Source organism: Ornithorhynchus anatinus, chromosome 13 (assembly GCF_004115215.2).
Source record: "Ornithorhynchus anatinus isolate Pmale09 chromosome 13, mOrnAna1.pri.v4, whole genome shotgun sequence".
Lineage (NCBI taxonomy): Eukaryota > Metazoa > Chordata > Mammalia > Monotremata > Ornithorhynchidae > Ornithorhynchus > Ornithorhynchus anatinus.
Window position 1 is genome coordinate 32358509 of NC_041740.1, and position 18918 is coordinate 32377426.

Consider the following 18918-nt stretch of genomic DNA (forward strand, 5'->3'; position numbering starts at 1 on the left):
TGACGGAAGTTAAGTAACTTGCCCTATGGCACATAGGCAAGTGGCAGATCCGGGATTAGAACCCAGGTCCTATGAGTCTCCAGTGTGTGTTCATTCCACTGGACCATTCTGCTTCTCAACCTGTAGGAAGAGGATGTGACACATCTGTTTGGTTGAGTTGGAGACAAGGCAGTGGCCCGGAGAGTCTTCCCAGCAAAGGATCAAAAAGACCCATCTGGTTCAGGGAGACGAGTGGCCCTTGGAGTTTTCAGGGCTGCCTTCTCAGCTGTTTTGGGAGCCATCAAGGAGACTAGGAGCCCAAACTGGACTTCTGACCGGAGGCTCCATTCATGGCCTGTTGGGATTTTTGCAGATGTTTGAGGAGGCAGGCTGGAAACTTAGGGATTCCAAGGATGAGTGTTCTGCCTCTGTCCCTTTGGGATCTCTCTCAGGGCGAAAGTGAGAGTTTGGGTAAGGATTTCTAAAGCCTCAAACACTGAATTATATTATCATTATTGTTAATTATAAATTGCTTATTTATTCATATCAATGTCCGTCTCCTCCTCTAGACTGAAAACTCGTAATGGGCAGTGAATGTGACCGCTGATTCCGTTATACTGTACTCCCCCAAGCACTTAGTACAGTGCTCTGCACATAGAAAGCACTCAATAAATACGACTGATTGATTATTATGGTATTAGTTAAGCGCTTACTTCATGTCAAGAACTGTTCTAAGAGTTGGGATAGATTCAAGTTAATTGGGTTGGACACAGTTTCTATCCCTCATGGAGCTCACTGACTAAGTAGGAGGGAAGCAAGGGTATTGAATCCCCATTTTACAGATAGAATTGAATCTGTATTTGTGCCATGACAGCTGATGGTGTGAACATTTATGTAATCTCATATTCTCCATTGACACAGGCCTGGGCTGTGGTCAGACCATCATTGTGGTCGGCCATCATTCAAGCCTTCAAAGCTTTCTCATCTGGAGCCCAGTGAAATGATCAATCCAAGCTGTTCTTTCAGAATTTGGCACTTTCCAATTAAATCCACATGGTCAAACTCTTTTGGAATTTTTTCCCCTTCTCCAGCCCAAAGACCAGAGCTGTCAAAAAGGGAAAGTAAAATGAACTTATCTTTTCTTGCTAAGCCATTTTTTCCTGGGATTCCTGTGAGCTGGGAGAAAGCACGGAGAGATTTAGTGGGGTAAAAGATCCCACGGAGAAATGGGATGAGTTGTGGAGATTCAGCAAATAAACCTGAAAAGCAGTCACCTGTAGGGATAGTGTCTGTGCTATCGATTTCTCTTTTCATTTGAGTTTTTACTCTTGTATCACTGGTGCTTTGTGTAGAAGGAACAAAAGAAGTAACTGAAACCCCTAATGGCTAGTGGTCCCTTTTCCTTCCCTCTCAGCATTTATGCATCGATAATATTTATTGAGCACCTGCTGTCATCATCAGTGGTATATAATGAGTTCTTACAATTTTCAGAGTACTGTACTCAGCACTGGGGAGAGTACAGTATGACATGTTCCCTGCCCACCACAAGCTTACAGTCTAGTTCAGGGTTCTGTGTGCAGAACATCGAACCAAACATTTGGGAGAGTGCAGTATGGTTAGAAGACACCATCCATGCCCTCAAGTAACAACCAATATCGTGAGGGAAATAGCCAATAATTTAGAGATAGAAGGAAAGAAAGAAAAAATAGATGCATAGTTAAGTGCGTAATTATTTGGGTAGGCAATAATATAAAGCAATACTCTTGTATATGTTGTTGTTCTTGTTTTTTATGTTGTTTTTGTGTTTTTGTTGTTTCAGCCTTCCTATAATGTCTATTGACCATCTGCTCTTCCCTCCTCTATTCTTAGATGGAGAGCCCCTTGAGGATCAGGGACCATATATAATTTTGACCAGAGTGTTTTTTTTCCCAGCACTTACTACAATGCTTTGCACAAAATAAGCCCTCAATAAATACTATTACTACTACTACTACGTGGGGTGGATGTGAATACATAATGAGTAGCTGGTATAGAAGTGCTCAGGTCCTAGTTGCTGTGACATGACCTAGAGAGAAGGAAAATTAATCAAGGAAGGCTTCATGGAGGAGATGTGATTTCAGAAGGGTTTTGAAGATGGAGAGAGCTGCGATCTAAGGGACCTGAAGGGTCCGGTTGACTTCCAGTTGACTTCCTTTGAAGAAGGAGAGTCTAATGCTGCCTTGCAAACAGAGTCAAAATATTCTGCCTGCAGGAATTGTTCTCAGACCTGTGAACAATACACATCACTAGCCTTCCAGGGAGTACAGTATGACAGAGTTGCTAGACACATTCCTTGTCCACAAGGAACTTAAAGGGAGAGCAAGACATTAATATCAATAAATTACAGGTATAGGAATAAGTGCTGTGGAGCTGAAGGTGTGGTGAATAAAAGGAAAAATTCCAATTGCAAGGGCGACACAGAAGGGAGTGGGAGAATAGGAAATGAGGGCTTTGGGCAGGGGTTTAAGCGTTTAGAGATATTCACTTTCCAGTGACTCGATTTATTTTAGGGTAGCAAGTGTTCTGAGGGTTTTTTCCAAGGTAGCACTTGTGTGAACAATATACAGTGTTCATTTTCAGACTTCAGGAGAAGTAAACACATGAAGGACTGATGGCTCAGGTACCGGGCAGTGGATAGAGATTTGCAAAATCGGAGACCAATTCTATTGCCAATGACGGAGCTGCCAGTGGTTTTACTTCCACAAAGATCTCGGAAAGGGACCTGGCCTATAAAGCCGTGAACTTTCCAGTTATCGTTCTCTTCCTGCTATAATCATGGCTCTCCCTGGACAGATTTAGCTTTTGGAAACGATCAAGGAACAGTCAGGGTCAATATTGGATACAAACGTTCTTCCTTCTCTAAACGTTTGAGGAACCAAGAGTGCATCAGTAAAAGGTTAAAAGCACAAGTCATTCTCCAGTGTTGTTGCTTGCCATTGTGTGGACAGTGTGAATGAGGTGGATGGTGTCTTTCAGCCCCGGAAGCAATCCTGTGACCCCTGTCTGGGCTATGTGCACGTGCGTGCACCCCCCCCCCCCCGGACCCCCCCCTTCCAAGAAGCCATGCGACAATCTCTAACTCCTTTTTTTCTTCTTTTCTCAGTGGCCACTTGAACTGGCTTCAGCTAGACCGCAGAGTGCTGGAACACGACTTCCCCAAGAAGTCAGGACCTGTAGTTTTGTACTTCTGTGTCAGGTATGTACTTGGAGAAACCATACCGTATCATCTGCTTTCTGAGGTGATTGGATAGGAATAGATTCCCTAGTCTGTCCATTCACTGCCAGGATCCTGAAGGGGCCTAGCTAGGCCTTCCTAGTTAAAGAAGCAGTGTTCCGTAGTGGATAGAGCATGAGCCTGGGAGTCATAGGACCTGGGTTCTAATCCTGGTTCTGCCACTTGTCTGCTGTGTGACCTTGAGCAAGTCACTTCACCTCTCTATATGTCAGTTACCTCACTTGTAAAATGGGGATTAATACTGTGAGCCCCATTTGGGACATGGACTGTGTCCTACCTTGTGTCTACCCTAGCGCTTAGGATAGTGCCTGGAGCTTAGTAAGTGCTTAACAAATACCATAAAAAGGCTACTTAATGCCAACAAGCTGTGCGTGCAGAAGGGCTCGTCATCATTGAAGATTTAAAGAAGCTTTCTACCCTTGCTTCCCTCTCCCTCATAGAGATGTATGATATCTCCATTCCTCCCTGTCCCTCTCCATTTCATCCCTCTGTCCCCTCCCTCTCCTGTGTCCTAGTGTTTCAATATCTTTGTGCTTCATCTCAGACAATCAATCATATTTATTGACTATTTACTGTGTGCAGAGGACTTTACTAAGCACTGGGGAGAATATAGTTTAACAGAATTGGTAGACACATTCCCTGATCCCAAGGAGCTTACAGACCTAAAGAGAAAAACAGCCATTAATATAAATAAATTACAGATATATAAATATATAAGAGTAACTGTCAGATATGAAGAGGGTGGGCATTCCAGGCCAGAGGCAGGATGTGGGTGAGAGGTCGATGGTGAGATAGACAAAATTGAGGTAAAGTGGGTAGGTTGACATAAGTAGAGCAAAGTGTGTGGTCTGGATTGTAGTAGGAAATAAGAGAGGTAAGGTAGGAGGGGACAAGGTGATTATTTCCAAGCCGATAGTAAGGAGTTTGTTTGATATGGAGGTGGTTGGGTAATCACTGGAGGATCTTGAGGAGTCGGGAAACATGGACTGAACAGTTTTGTAAAAAAATGATCTGGATCTATGATCTGATGATCAGTGACCAGATCTCTGTACCTGTGCCTGAAGCATGGATTTATTTGCCTATATTACTTGGAATCTAAAGGCAGTGGACTTCAGGAATTGAAATTCATTTATAATCATCATGAGAGTACCAAAGGGTGGATTAGGAAATTTAACTCCCAAGTCTATCATTTAAAAGAGGACCACCTAACAACCCACACTCTGTGTCCTTTACCCCAGCTGGTGAATTAAACTTAAAACTGGATTGATTGCCTTTTTGATGTGTTTAACAGCTGATACACTTCAGTGTTCATCTTAACCATTTCCAACGCTGAGGGGAAGGATTGCGATATGATATTCCTCCTAATGGTTACTGCATTTTCTCAGATGAATAAAAGAGTGTATAATTCAGAGGGGAAATTCCACTGAGGGTCAAGTGCATCCTGTGAACTGTCTGAGTTAGACTCCTGAGCAGGTTTATAACCACTAGCCTGAACAGATGAAAGCACTAAAGACCACTCTACCCCTCTCTCCTCATCTTCAGAGGCCTCCCCAAGCACTTTCCATGGAAGATAGAAACTTATTTTTTTATGGTATTTGTAAGTGCTTATGTGTGTCAAGTACTGTTCTAAGCACCAGGGTAGGTACAAGATAATTAGGTTGGACACAGTCCCTGTCCCACATGGGACTCACACTCTAAATAGGAAGGAGAAGAGGTATCAGTTGAGGAAAGTGAGGCACACAGAAGTTAAGTAACTTGTCCAAGGTCACACAGCAAGCAAAATTGGCAGACTCAGCATTAGAACTCAAGTCCTTCTTACTCCCAGGCCTGTGCTCTCTCCATTAGGGAATACTGCTTCTCCATTTCTGTGAATGTGATTCATAGAGATGAGGAATGATTTTTTAGAAAAATGATCCAGGCAGCAGAGTGAAGTTCGGACTGAAGAGGCTGGAGGCAGGGAGGTCAGGAGGAGGCTGACGCGATAGTCGAGCTGTGTTGTTGATAAGTGTTTGAACCTCTGTGGTAGCAGTTTGGGGTGGAGAGGAAGTATTGGAGTCTGGATATGTTGTGGAGATTAAAATCTCCCAGGAGGTTAACTGACTATCAAGTCATGTTCTCACTATCCCTATTAAAACAACAGCCGTTTTTTGTGCAATTTCTCCAAACTGCCTACAGACACAGTTGCTGTGTGGCCTTAGAGCGGTGGTTGCCTTTCTGCTCCTTAGAGCAGATTAGAGAATCAGCCTCCTTTGCATCCTTCCCATCATCAGCTACATCACAAATAGTTGTCAGTTGTCCCAGGATAGAGAAGCCAGCATGGGTATTGCCTCCAGGCCTAACTTTGGAGCAATCAGAGGCCTTTAGCTGGGCAGGTGGTGAATTGTCTTGAGGCTGTCCCAGTGGAGCCTGGCCATGGGAGCTACTTTTGTTGTCCAAAGAGTCACTTTTCACAAAAGCAACTACTTTCCAAAATGTCCAGGGATTAAGAGAAGAGGGAGGATTTGTTATTGTGTTTGAATTTCATGGAGACCAGTGTTTTCAGTTTTCCATGGTGCGGTCCTCCAAGAAGTGGCCTCTTGCTCTCTAAAAGAGAATAAATAATCCCCACAAAGATCCAAGGCTTTGGAGTCTGTATGAAACTACAGAGGCAAATCCATCCAGCCAGGAGATTTCCCAGTCCTTACATCCTCACCTTTCCTTAAACAAGGGAGCGGGAACATCCTACTTAACACACATCCAGGAAAAATCCCCTGAGCCATTTCTTAATCATGCACATCTTGAAAGCAGCTTGACTCCTGAGGTCCTTAACAGCATTTCTGCTTCAGTTCACTTTCATCTATATAATGGATTGAGGGTTGGCCCAGGTGATAAGTAGCCTTAATGCTAAGTGAAATTAAATCATCCTCATGAAATAGGAATGGGAAAAAGATCAAATGCCTACTATCTTGGAGAAAGTCCTACTGTGGAAGTACTGCCCTATGTAGTACATTCTTCATAGGCCCTAATAAACACTCACTTCTAAAACAAAACTTGTGAGTTGACACATTTTTGGTCTAAATATCCGTTCCCTTTGTCACAATTTCTACAGACCAGGCAAACAATAATCAAGGGCTAAAATCCCACTTTGGATTCTGGGAGATTTCAGCTTCAAGCCTGGCTTCTGATTAGCCTAGGAAAGAAACAACTCTGATCTGATTTAATTTCATATATACTAATGTGATGTGATGTGCCTAGTGGATAGAGCACAGCCCTGCGAGTCAGAAGGACCTGGGTTCTAGTCCTGGCTCTGCCATTTGTCTGCTGTGTGGCCTTGGGACCTTAACTTCTCTGTCCCTGTTACCTCATCTGTAAAATGGGGATTAAAGCTGTGGGTCCCATGTGGGACTGGGACTGTGTCCAACCTGATTAGCTTGGATCTACCCCAGCACTTAAAATGGACTGTGTCCAACCTGATTAGCTTGGATCTGCCCCAGCACTTAAAGCAGTGCCTGGCACATAGTAAGCACTTAACAAATGCCCTAAAAGTGCTAAACAAAAAAAAATTATGCCCCATTCCCTGGGGTGAGAAGTTTTTAAATCTCCTATTGTGACTGATCCTTCAGTTCTTTCTCCTTCCTGTTGTTTTACTTCAATAACTCCTTCTTGGTATTTTATAAGTAGACATTTTTGACAATAAGGTTGTAAACGAACAACAATCCCATTTGATGGGCCTTTTTTTCTCCTAAAATTTCCTACAGAGGAGCAGTAGAGGAAAAGAACAGGACTGAGACCCAGTGGGAATTTACAGACTTATAGTTTAAAAACTCTGGAGGAACTAATGAACAATTCTTCAACCGTTATCTTTGTATATGCAGGGTTATTTCCATTGGTTAGATTGGAGCCTAACCTAAGGATTACTTGCAGATTCTGGTTAAAAATAAATTTCCCCACTGGAAAGAGCACAGGATTAGGTGTCAGGAGATCTTAGTTCTGGTCCCAACTCTGCCAGTGGCCTGAATGGCCTGCTGCGTGACCCTGAGTAAGTCACATAATGGTGAGAAAAATAATAATAATAATGGTATTCGTCATAGTGCTTACTCTGTGCCAAGCACTGTACCAAGCTCAATGTAGTAGATACAAGATAATCACCTCCCATATGAGACTCACAGTCTAAGTAGGACGGGGACTCAGTTATGAGTCCCCATTTTAGATAAGGGAACTGAGGCACAGAGAATCAATCATATTTAGTGCTTACTGTGTGCAGAGCACTGTACTAAGTGGTTGGGAAAGTACAAAATAACAGAGCTAGTAGACAGATTATCTGCCCACGGTGAGTTTACAGACTAGAGGTACAAGTTTACAGTCTAAAGGGAAGTTAAGTGATTTATCCAAGGCCACACAGCAGTTAAGTGACGGAGCTAGGTTTAGAACCCAGGTTCTCTGACTCCTAGGCCCATGCTCTTTCCACTTGGCCATACTGCTTCTCTAAGGGCCTAAGTTTCTTCATCGACAAAATGAAGATAAGGCAGACTGTGAGCCTCTTGTGGACAGGAACTGTGTCCAATCTGATAATCTAGTAAATGTTTCAAAAGTGCCATAATTTTGTTAAATATATAAATACACACAATATTTTAGATTAAATTATTAAAAGTAGCAGATACTATCCCGAAATGAGTTCTTATTTGTCACTTACACAAATCTTCATCAGCATATACCCTCAAAACAGCAAAGAGTAGTGGGGTGGTATTAGCACCATTCAACAAATTAGTAAATTAAGGCGGAGGAGGTTAAAGTAACTTGACCAGGGTCACAGGGGAAATCAGTGAATTGGAGATCCCTACTGCTATTCCTCTAAATCATGCCACTTTCAATCAAAGCATCTAGATCGCGGCATTTGAAGCCAATTGCTGAGGGCCATATACTGTATAATGGAGCAGAGGATTAAGAACCATGACTGACAGACGGTGTTCCCTTGTCAGCAACGACTTGTCCGTTTCCTCGTCAGGAAACAGATAGCAGGAACCTGACGGTAATTAGCCTTCCTAAAACAATGCGAGCTCCACATATGGGAAGTGATGTATAAGAGTTTAGCCCTGCCATCGCTTCCTGCAGAGACAGTGTGGCTCACCAGGCGAAGCCGCAGGCCCAGGAAGCCATGCTGGGACCCATTTAACCTCTCTGGTTCATCTGCAAAATGAGGATAAATCAACGCCAGAGTAATGATGGGGTGAAAGGAGCACCATTTTGAGCAGTGCTGCCAGATTCCACCCCTGTAATGCTTCAGAAATTAGTAAAAGCCCTCCCTCTAGTAGTAATGATATTTATCAAATCCTCCTTGGATGCAATTCACTGTTCTAAACTGCTAGCCCATTGCTGCAGAGAAGGCTCTTGGCCAAAGTAAAAGGCCTTGAAAAGCAGTGTAGCAGAGTGGAAATAGCACAGGCCTGGGAGTCAGAGGCCCTGCTTCTAAACCTGCCTCTGCCACTTGCCTACTGGGTATGATCTGGAACAAGTCACTTAGCTTCTCTGTGCTTCAGTTTCCTCCTCCGCAAAATGGGGAATCAATGCCTGTCCTCCCTCCAGCATAGACTGTGAGCCCCATTTGGGATGGGGCTGTGTCTGACCGAAATCAGTTGTATCTACCCCAGCATCTAAGTAGCACCTAGTTCAGTGCTTGGCATATAGTAAATGCTTATCCTATCTTTTTTGCTATTATTATTATTATTACTACTGCTGCTGTTGTTCAACCATACTGGTGACAGTAGAGATAGGAGCAGTGATGGCTCTAGTTGCTGCTGCTGAGGAAGAGGAAACCGGGTAACTTCTCGTCCATTCCTCTTTTCCTTGCTGACTTGTTGCTTCTCCTCTGCCACCATCACCCCTGAGATGTCCCTTCCTCCATCTCTGGATTCTAGATGGCAAAGAAGTGTGGCTTAGTGGGTAGAATTCAACCTGAGAGTCAGAAGGACCCAGGTTCTAATCTGCTGTGTGAGCTTGAGCAAGTCACTTAGCTTTTCTGGACCTCAGTTACCTCATCTGTAAAAATGGGGATTAAGAGTGAAACAGGGTGAATCCAACTTGATTGACTTGTAAGTACTCCAGAGCTTAGAACAGTGCTTGCCACATATTAAGCACTTAACAAGTGCCATAATTACTATTATAATTATTACCTCTGTTGAAAGCAGGATTCTCACTGGTCTCACCATCGGCCATTTGGGTAATGAGACAGACCCCAAATCAAGTACGGTGCTCTGCACACAGTAAGCCCTCAATAAATGCGATTGAATGAATGAATCTGACCATCCCACTCAAATCTAGAGGTATGGCCACCTTACCTGAGAAGCCATTCGAGGGGGAGAGGAGCTCAGACAACACACCCCTCTCGTCATAAATTAATTGGCAATCGAGGTAGTATCTGCCATCCCACATTTTCACAAACAATAAATGGAAGTGAACGGTAGCAGCAAAACAGCAACCCAGAAACAGGAAAGAGTTTCACATATGTTTTTATGAACACGGTGGTGAGTTTTTTCTTGGCTGATTGAGAAGGGAATTCCTATTTGTTGTCCCTCAGAGGAGCAGGAAGGGTGTAACTTAAAATAAACTACCTATGAGCTAGAAGTTAATGTATAGTGGCCTTGGCTATGTACTCACAGTTAAAGGATTTTAGAGCTCTTAAAATGCTAAATAGCTCACTTCTGGCTGGAGAAGCTCTCTGAGCTATCTATTACACATCTCATTATTATCTTCTTACCACTGAAAACCAGCAGTTAAGATGTGCCATTCGTGTTTGTTAAAAAATGAAATATTCACTGGTCCATTTAATTAATTCTCAGGATGCACTCAGTAAATTATAAACAACCAATAAGAGGAGAGGAGGGAAAATGTGGTTATCCTTAACTAGATTTCCTTTCATTCCATTTCTGAGCTTGGATGACAGATGACAGCTCGTTGTGGGAACGGGAACGTGTCTACCAACTCTGTTATATTATACTCTCCCAAGTGCTCAGTAGAGTGCTCCACAAACAGTAAGTGCTCAATAAATACGATTGATTGGATTAGTGAAAAGGAAAATAACATTCTCCTGACTCAAGCCATCTTCCTTAAGTACTGCAGTGTGCTGAGCAGACTCTTGCTGCCTCGAGCAGCAGCTTGTTCGGGGACAGTGGTCCCCAGAAAAGCTCACCATGTGTGGCTAGTTTGAGTGCGTCGGTCAGTCAGAGGCCCAGGGTTAGGGCAGAGCCGTTGGCCGTGCCTAGAACTACTCACCTTCCGACTTGGCATAACCTTGGGGTTTTAGATTCGACAAACAAGCCATCTGCGAGCACTCATCAGACTTGAGGGCTCCTCACAGAGCTTCCAAAGTATCCTCCTAAGGGAAAGATCCATTTCCTCAGGTTTGTAAAGGGGAACTGGTATTTGTTTTGTTGAATCAAGTCAATAGGAAGCCCTAGTGGTGGTGTGGCGGTGTAAAGGGCCCGTCCTAGCAGATTAAGAAAATGCAACACTGCCACCTACTGATAAGCAGACGGATTTTATAAAAGGAAAATGAAGTTTGCCATTCTTTTCCTTTTTTTCCGGTGGTATTTGTTACGTGCTTACCATTTGCCAGGCACTATATTAAGTGTTGGAGTAGATACAAGCCAGTCAGTTTGCACACAGTCAATTTAGCACATGGGGCTCACAGTCTTAGTCCCCATTTTACAGATGAGGGAAGTGAGGCACAGAGAAGTTAAGAGAATTTCCCAAGATCACACAGCAGACAAGAAGCAAAGGAAGGATTAGATTCTGAGTCCTTCTGACGCCCAGCCCCATGCTCCTTCTCTGCCATTTCCCTAAGGACGGTGATTATAAAGCTGAGATCGAGCCCTGGGACCGTAAACTCAATGTGGGCAGGTACCATGTCTACCGACTCTGTTGTACTGTACTCTTTTAAGCACTTACTACAGTCCTCTACACACAGTAAATGCTCAATAAATTTGGTCTCCTTGTTTAGGGTTCGCTCTGACAGAAATGCTTTAGGAATCTCTATAAGGATTGAAGGAATATATGTCGTAACCTACGGTAGAGTTGAAATGGTCAGGCCTGAGTTTGAGAATCGTCTGCTTCTAATCTGTAATTTTCTGTAATCTGTTTTTGATAGAAAATGGGGTGGGAAGAGGGTTTGTCTTTTGAGTCCAGGATGAGTGAATATCTTGTGAAATTAAAACAAATTTTCTAAACATACCACTTAGTTATTTTTCAAACAGCCGTTTGGACTCGGCAGTGGTTCTATCTCCAACAACATCTCCAGCATCCAATTAGCAGCTCTCAATAGGTCGATAGAGGAGGATTATCCAGATCCACAGTTAATCCGTCTGCCCTTTGCCTTGCCCAGTTTTGGTCAGGGTCACTGTTCATTAGCAACTGTCTTCAGGGGAGGGTGTTATCAGGAATTGATCCTCAAGTCTCAGATCAGGCACGCCGATCCACTGGAATGCCGGGCACTCTTCTGGACTTCTTACAGCAAGCAAAGGAGTCACTCTGCGGGGGGAAGGAGGGAGGAAAGGTCAGTAATACTTTGCTGCCTGGTGATGCTTTCTCCTGGGTTTCTGACATAGGTCTACATTTGTAAATGTATTCTGCTCAGTTTGTATGGGAAAATTTAAGAGCCCTGGGGACAATCCCCAACTTCAAAATCGACCCAATATCAAGTGATGAATCACTTACCCACTAGATTGTAAGCTCCTTGAAGGCAGTGATCCTGTCTACCAGTTCTGTTGTATTGGACTCTCCCAGTCAATCAGGGAATCTGGTATATATTGAGCACTTACTATGTGCAGAGCACTGTACTAAGTATCTGAGAGAGTACAATACAACAGAGTTGGCGGGCATGTTTCCTGCCTATGACTGCTTAGTGCAGTGCTCTTCATGGAGTAAGCACTCCTTAAATACTTTTGATTGGTTAATTGCCAGGCTGATGCTAGTATTATTTAGAGGGCACCACTTGATCCGTACTTTTGGGTAGCCCAAGTGAAAGCTTTCACCTCATTTGGGGGAATAGTTCAGAGCTGAGTGAATTAGTTGATATGTGTGTGAGAAACAGGTTCTAGAAGGCTTCCTGTTGCTAGATTTGCTAATTTAGAAGGCTCAGAACCCTGTCACTGTATGCTATATTCAGTGACACTGGATTGACACTGGGGGTGGTTGCTAAACTCCTGTGCACTGACTTCAGTGCCAGCAGGTCCCATGCCCATTTACCCCACAAAAGCACTGTTATGATTTATTTCTGGCATTGATAGGTGTAGAAATGCTGAAAAAGGCATCCAGAATTGTGTCAATGGATGTCCAGAAAATATAAATCAACAGGTCATTAGATTTTCAATATAAAAGTAAAACAAGCTCTAAGTACCTCTCTAAGCACCATTTATAGTAGAAACAAATAACTAGTACTTATTTATTGAACACCTATTGTATGCTTGGGAGAGAAGATACGAGGTAAAAGGCACCGTCCCTGCCTTCAAGGACTTTGTAGTCTAATGTGAGAAACAGACCCAAGATTATTTGAAGTTAGGAGTCAGAAGATGAGGGATAAGTAAATAATTAATTGTGGTGTTTATTGAGAGCTTGTTGGGTGAAGAGAAGTGCTTAAATACTAGACTATGTAAAACAGCATGCACATGAGTGTAGACATGGTAGTTGGGAGGATTTGATCTTGGGGGAAAAAAACTATTTGGGGAAAGCTTACTGGATGTGAGCTTTCAGGAGGGTTCTGAAGAAGGGAGAGCTGTGTTTTGGCTCATCTAAAGGAGCTTGGGATTCCAGGCAGTGGGAAGGGCATTAGTGAGAGGTGAGAACAAGAGACAGGGTGAAGGTTTGCCAAGATGGTGCACTGACTATGGGGTGGATCATAATGAAGGAAGAGGACAGATAGGAAGGCAAGACCTGGTGGCTACTGACTCTTACCAAATGTATCTTTGGAACTGTTTCAGAAACATACGTGATCTCTGGAGGTGTCAAAATCACATGAATTAATGGTATTTATTGAGCACTTACCATGTGCAGAGCACTGTACTAAGCGCTTGGGAGAGCACAGTAAGGGGTAGTATCCACAACTTCCGGTCATGGAGTCGAAGTTCACAGTTGAGTTGATTTTCTTGCTGGTAATGCTCAGTTTTGTTGTTGATTCACTCTCTTTGCCTTTCAGGTTCTACATTGAAAGCATTTCATACCTAAAGGATAATGCCACCATCGAATTGTTCTTCCTGAATGCCAAGTCTTGCATCTATAAGGTGAGAGGGTCGTGACTTATGAGGTGATTCGATGGCATCATTGAACATAGGGCTTTCCCCCCTCCCTTTCAGAAAGTTATTATGGTGTCTAGGACTCTACTGTGGGAATTTTATACATCATGAATTTAATAATTCAGGAGCACAAGGGGTGCCTCCATTCAGTAGTGTTCTATAAATGCTTACTATGTTCATAGCACTGGGATACACGTTAGGAAGCAGTGTGGCCGATTGGATAGAGCATGGGCCTGGGAGTCAGAAGGCCTGGGTTCTAATCCTGACTCTGCCACTTTTCTACTATGACCTAGGGCAAGGCACTTAACTTCTCTGGTCCTCACTTTTCTCATCTGTAAACTAAAACTTAGGAACCCCATTTGGGACTGTGTCTGACCTGATTATCCACTCCAGACTTAACAAATACAGTGCTTGGCACATGGTAAGTGCTTAACAAGTACCAAAGTTATTATAATTAGAAAAAAAAAATTACCAGGATGAGAATTAGACATGATCCCTGCCCCCAAGGTGCTTTCAATTTAGAAATAAAGGGGAAGACAGATGCTAATATAAATACATTTTGGATATGTGCATAAATGCTGTGGGGCTGAGGGAGGGAGTGAATAAAGGCTATTAATGGCTAGGAGAAGCAGCATGGCCTAGTGGATAGACCCTGGGCATGGGAGCCAGAAGGACCTGGATTCTAATCCCAGCTCTGCCATTTATGTGTTGTGTGACCTTGGGTAAATCACTTCATTTCTCTGTGCCTCAGTTACCTCATCTGTAAAATAGGGATCAAGACTGTGAGCCCCACCTAGGGCAGGGCCTGTGTCCAACCTGAAAACCTTGGAGCTAACCCAGCTCTTAGAACAGTACTTGGCACATAGTAAGTGCTTAACAAATACCATCGTCATTATTAAAGGAGTTTCTTCTACAAGTCATCGAATGCTGATCCACCATATAACAAACCGGTTAGGGAGAATTGGATTGGGGTAAGAGCCCCTCCTTGCTTTTGTAATTGATTAATAACATTTCCTGAGCACTTTGAAGTATTTGGGAGAGTATGAAAAAGTCAGTAGACATGATCTGTGCCTTCAAGGGGCTTGCAATCTAGTGTTTCCATAGGAATCTAAACTTAAATTCCAAGTCCTTCCGTTACTTCGGGATTTTATAAATTGGCCCAGAAGGTATCAGACCTTAGTCTTCAGGCTCAAGCTTTATAATGTAAATGGAAGGTTGGGGCTAGTTATATGAGAAGAACCATTACTATCCCAAAGATAACGGCCTGGATCTTCCCACTTTTCATCGTCTCTAGGTACTTTTGCACACACGAGCTAATTATGCAAAAGATTCTTGACCGAGTGAAAATGATTTGAATAATGAAACAGTGGAGAGCTCCGTGGGGTCAAACCAAACCAGCAAGAAGAGGGATTTTCTAGGTATTAACGCAGCCAGAGCGTAAACGGGCCAGAAATAAGGGGGATTTGTGAGTCAGTGGTTTTTTTTTTAATCCTTGATGGGCAGACAAGCGACAGAAGAAGCTGGCAGATAAGCCCTCTGTTGGTCTGGAAAAGGAAAGACCGTGTACCGGCTAGGGGGTAGTCTTGTGGGGTTCCCCTGCTAAAATCCCGGCTGCAGCTTGGCTCAGGGCAAGGATTTCCAAGATGACGACTCTAAATGATAACAAGAATCTCCACCAGAGGGCAGTCTTAACAATGAATTAAACATCCGGAAATCCACTTTTCCAGAGTTTTCAGGGGGATGGGAGATGGACCTTCAAACCGCAGGGACACTACAACAGTAACTTTGGGTTGCAAAGGGTTACCTTCGTACTAAAGACAGCTGGGAATTGAAAATACACCTCACAGTGGCCAGCTGAGGACAGGACAGGTATGGTCATCGCTTGCCTTTTCAGCAGGGGAAATGATTGAGATGAACCCTGGGACTTTTTCAAACAACGGTCTGCCCACTTCAGACGGAGCCTGTGAAACCTAATCTGAGATGGCGTTGGGGCACATGGTTCTCAGGATTTTAAAGACCTCTAACACCCCCCCCCCCCCCCCCCCCCCAATAGCGTTGAACAAAAGAAGTGTACAATTGTGAGAATGAAAAGACAGCTTTCTTCTCCTAGGCTATCCTGTATGTATAAACTCTGTTGACTATATTAAGTAGAATGAGTGTGGGCCCTTGTGAAAATCTGAACAGTGAGGGTTAGCCGAATCCCAAGAGGAAGTTGTGACTGAGGGTGGGCACCAGCCACTGCCCCATCTCTTCCGGGAGGTCCCCTGGAGACAGACTGAAGGCTACTCTGACCGCTTAGGGAAACAAATAGTTCTCCTAGAGAGACCCTGTGTGACCAGCAACATCACAATGGAACTCACCTTCTCGCCTGCTCTCTCCATTTGTCACCTTCGATCAGTTTCTGGTTATTTGAGGCTGAGGTTATTGACCTCCTGTCCGCACGGGACTCGGTTCTGGTGTTCAGGTTGGCTTTGGATCTGAGAGTCTGGAAGAGTAAGGGAGCTGAGAGGAGAACAAGTGGCAGTCGTCATGTGGCTTCCGGAGAATGAGGAAGTTTGCTGTGCTGGTGAAATCGCTGCATCAAGGGTTCAGCTCCTTGCACTGGGGCTTCCTTTCGGTAGAGCTGACCCCAGATTCTAAAGCAAGAGCCAGAATCCTATGATGCATGCCTGTCACATGATCTGGATCCATATTTTAATCATGCTGGGCATGTCCATGTAAGTTCCTTAAGGGTAGGGATCGTGTTTACTTTGTTGAACTCACTTAAGTACGTGGTAAGCGCTCAATAAGTAAACGACATGGTAGCTTTGACTCAATGAAAACCGAAGGGCATGGATCCCCCGCTGCTGCTTGTGGGGTAAGCATTCCCAGCATCATTGGCAGTGGAACAGAAGAATACGGGGAATCGTCATTTAGCCAAATTTGTTCCGCCAAACTCAGTGGGCTTTGGAAAGGAGGCAACAGGTCAATGGAGTGCTTCCTCTGCAGGTTCTGGATTGACACAGTAGCAAGTTTGATTGCTGCCAGAATTGATGATGTTTATTGAGCAGAGCACCAAGTGGATGCAAAGAATGCTTCTGGGAACTTGGGGAACATATCGAAGAAGTAAAACATTTGATCCCTGCCCTTCAAGGACCTTACAGTCTGATGGGCGAGACAGATATCAGACGTACCTTGATAGCCTTGCTCTTCCTCCTATAATAGTGATGGTATTTGTTAAGTGTTTACTATGTGCCAAGCACTGTTCTAAGTACTGGCATAGATACAAGGTAATCAGGTTGTCCCACGTGGGGCTCACAGTCTTAATCCCCATTTTACAGATGAGGTAACTGAGGCACAGAGAAGTTAAGTGACTTGCCCAATGTCACATAGCTGACAAGTGGCGGAGCCAGGATTAGAACCCACAATCTCTGACTCCCAAGCCCATCATCTTTCCACTAAGCTACGCTTCTTCTCTATACCCTTCTGTGGGACTGTCTGAAGCCACCCAGGCCAGCAGAGACTTTAGGGGTGGGGAGTGGTGGAGAATTGGAGCAATAGGTGTGGGAAAGCCTGAAATTTTGGCTTTTCAGTCAGAATGATGTGCTCCCATACACAGGGCAGTTAGGAGGGGCATGCTCAAGAAGCTTACATCCTCTAAACTGTAAGCTGTTTGTGGGTCAGGAACATGTCTTCCAACTCTGCTATATTGTACTCATCATCATCAGTGATATTTTTTGAGTCCTCACTGCGTGTAGACCACTGTACTAAGTGCCTGGGAAAGTACAACAGAATTGGCAGGCAAGTTCCCTTCCCATAATGAGCTTTCAGTCTAGGGGTTTTCACAAGCTTACAGTCTACTCTCCCAAGAGCTTAGTACAGTGCTCTGCATGCAGAAATCACTCAATAAATACCATTGATTGATGGTTGGGTGAGAAATCTGACAGGGGTTCCAGCTTACTGAAGTCAGTGGGGGCTAGAAAATTCCCTGTCCCCAGAGAGAAAGAAGGACCCATTACGGGACAACAGGCTGAGGACTTAGACTGGGAAATGGTGGAACAGGGCGGCAGCTGCCTGCTTTGGGGAAGCAGCAGGAATGGTGCAAGCAGTGGGATTGGGAGGGAGGAGAGAGAGAGTGAGAGAGAAACACTAAGAAATCACAGAGGCCTGAGTGACTGCACTGGCTGGCATGTTTCCCACCACCTCCCCACCTGTCCCTGGAGCCAGGTGGCTAGGATCTGTGCCGTGGGAGTGTAGGGCACGGGACAGGCCCCATCAGAAGGGGTATTTGGTTCTTAGGAAAGCTCCCATGGGCATGTTGCCAGGGGAAGTTTATTCTTTCCTGGGAGGAGGCTTAAGAAAAATCAGAGTGAGCCGCCTCCACCTGTCTCTCTTAATCCTCCAGCTCCCTGGGAGCCACATGACGTTGCAAAACCAAAGAAAACTATGGGCTCCTTCCCAGAAGGCAGTGGGATGTGTCAAATGGGCCCGGTGGCTCACTGAGTTCTAACATCAACTAGACCAACAACAACTCTAAACTCGGTCCCCTGCCTCATTTTACTCTACTGTAAAGTGGAGGTAGCCAGTTCTTCCCTACTTATCCATAGGGGAGAGGAAACAGGGGCAGGACTTTAAAATCCTCACCTGCTACAGCAGGGACCCCCCCCCCCCCCCAATACAACCCTGCCAGTCTGATCATAGTCTTCCCACTTTGGGCTATGAAAGACCATTAGGGGTGATAGGATAGCCATCTCTCAGTGGGGGGAAACTCATATGAAATTGCAGGGTTTCTTCAAAGCAAGTGATCCACCAGTAGTATTGATTTTTTTGTGGTATTTGTTAAGGCTTACTATGTGCCAGGCACTATTCTAAACACTGGGGTAGTTACAAGCAAATCAGATAGGACACAGTCCCTGTCCCACATGGAGCTCACATTCTTAATCCCCAGGTCCGTGCTTTATCCAGTAGGCCAGGGCTTACTCTGTTTAGAGGAGCATTGTACTAAGCTTTTGGCAAAGTTCAGTAGCATTAGTAGACCTGATTCCTGCCCTTGAAGAGCTTACAGTCTAGCAATAGGGAGACAGGCACTAAAATAAATTACGGGTAGGAAGAAGGAACCACTAGGGTGTAAAGATGTGCATGCGAGTACTGAGTGTGGTGAGAAGAAATGGTACTTAGGTGAGGTGGAAGTGCTGAAGTGGCATTTGGGTAAGAAATAGGGTGGAGAGCTGAGAGATTAAGCAGGGAAAGCCTCCTGTAGATGATTTCCCCAGAGAGATTTGAGGTTGGGGAGAGCAATGGTCCCCTGGATATGAAGAGGGAGGAATTTCCAGGCTGAAGGAAGGGGGTGAGCCAAGTGGGTGAACTGGGGTAGAGCAGGAGTGTAAAGTGATTCTGGATTAGGATTTGGTATAATCCCCATGT

The 18918-nt window shown here is 44.3% G+C and overlaps 1 protein-coding gene and 1 long non-coding RNA gene across 3 annotated transcripts in view; one reads left to right on the top strand and one right to left on the bottom strand.

Moving 5' to 3' along the window:
• The window catches only part of FRMD4A (FERM domain containing 4A), a 250340-nt gene that overhangs the window by 127078 nt on the left and 104344 nt on the right, over positions 1–18918 (top strand). For both annotated transcript variants that reach the window (XM_039913901.1, XM_029077375.2), the window contains exons 4-5: positions 3122–3214; positions 13419–13503. In XM_039913901.1, the coding sequence (XP_039769835.1) occupies positions 3122–3214; positions 13419–13503 (178 nt within the window). The remainder of the gene's footprint in view (positions 1–3121; positions 3215–13418; positions 13504–18918) is intronic.
• On the bottom strand, positions 11034–16012 carry LOC114815936. The gene is made up of 3 exons (XR_003763740.2): positions 15876–16012; positions 13268–13496; positions 11034–11755 (listed from the first exon to the last, which is right to left on the bottom strand). It is a non-coding gene; the product is annotated as an uncharacterized LOC114815936 (long non-coding RNA).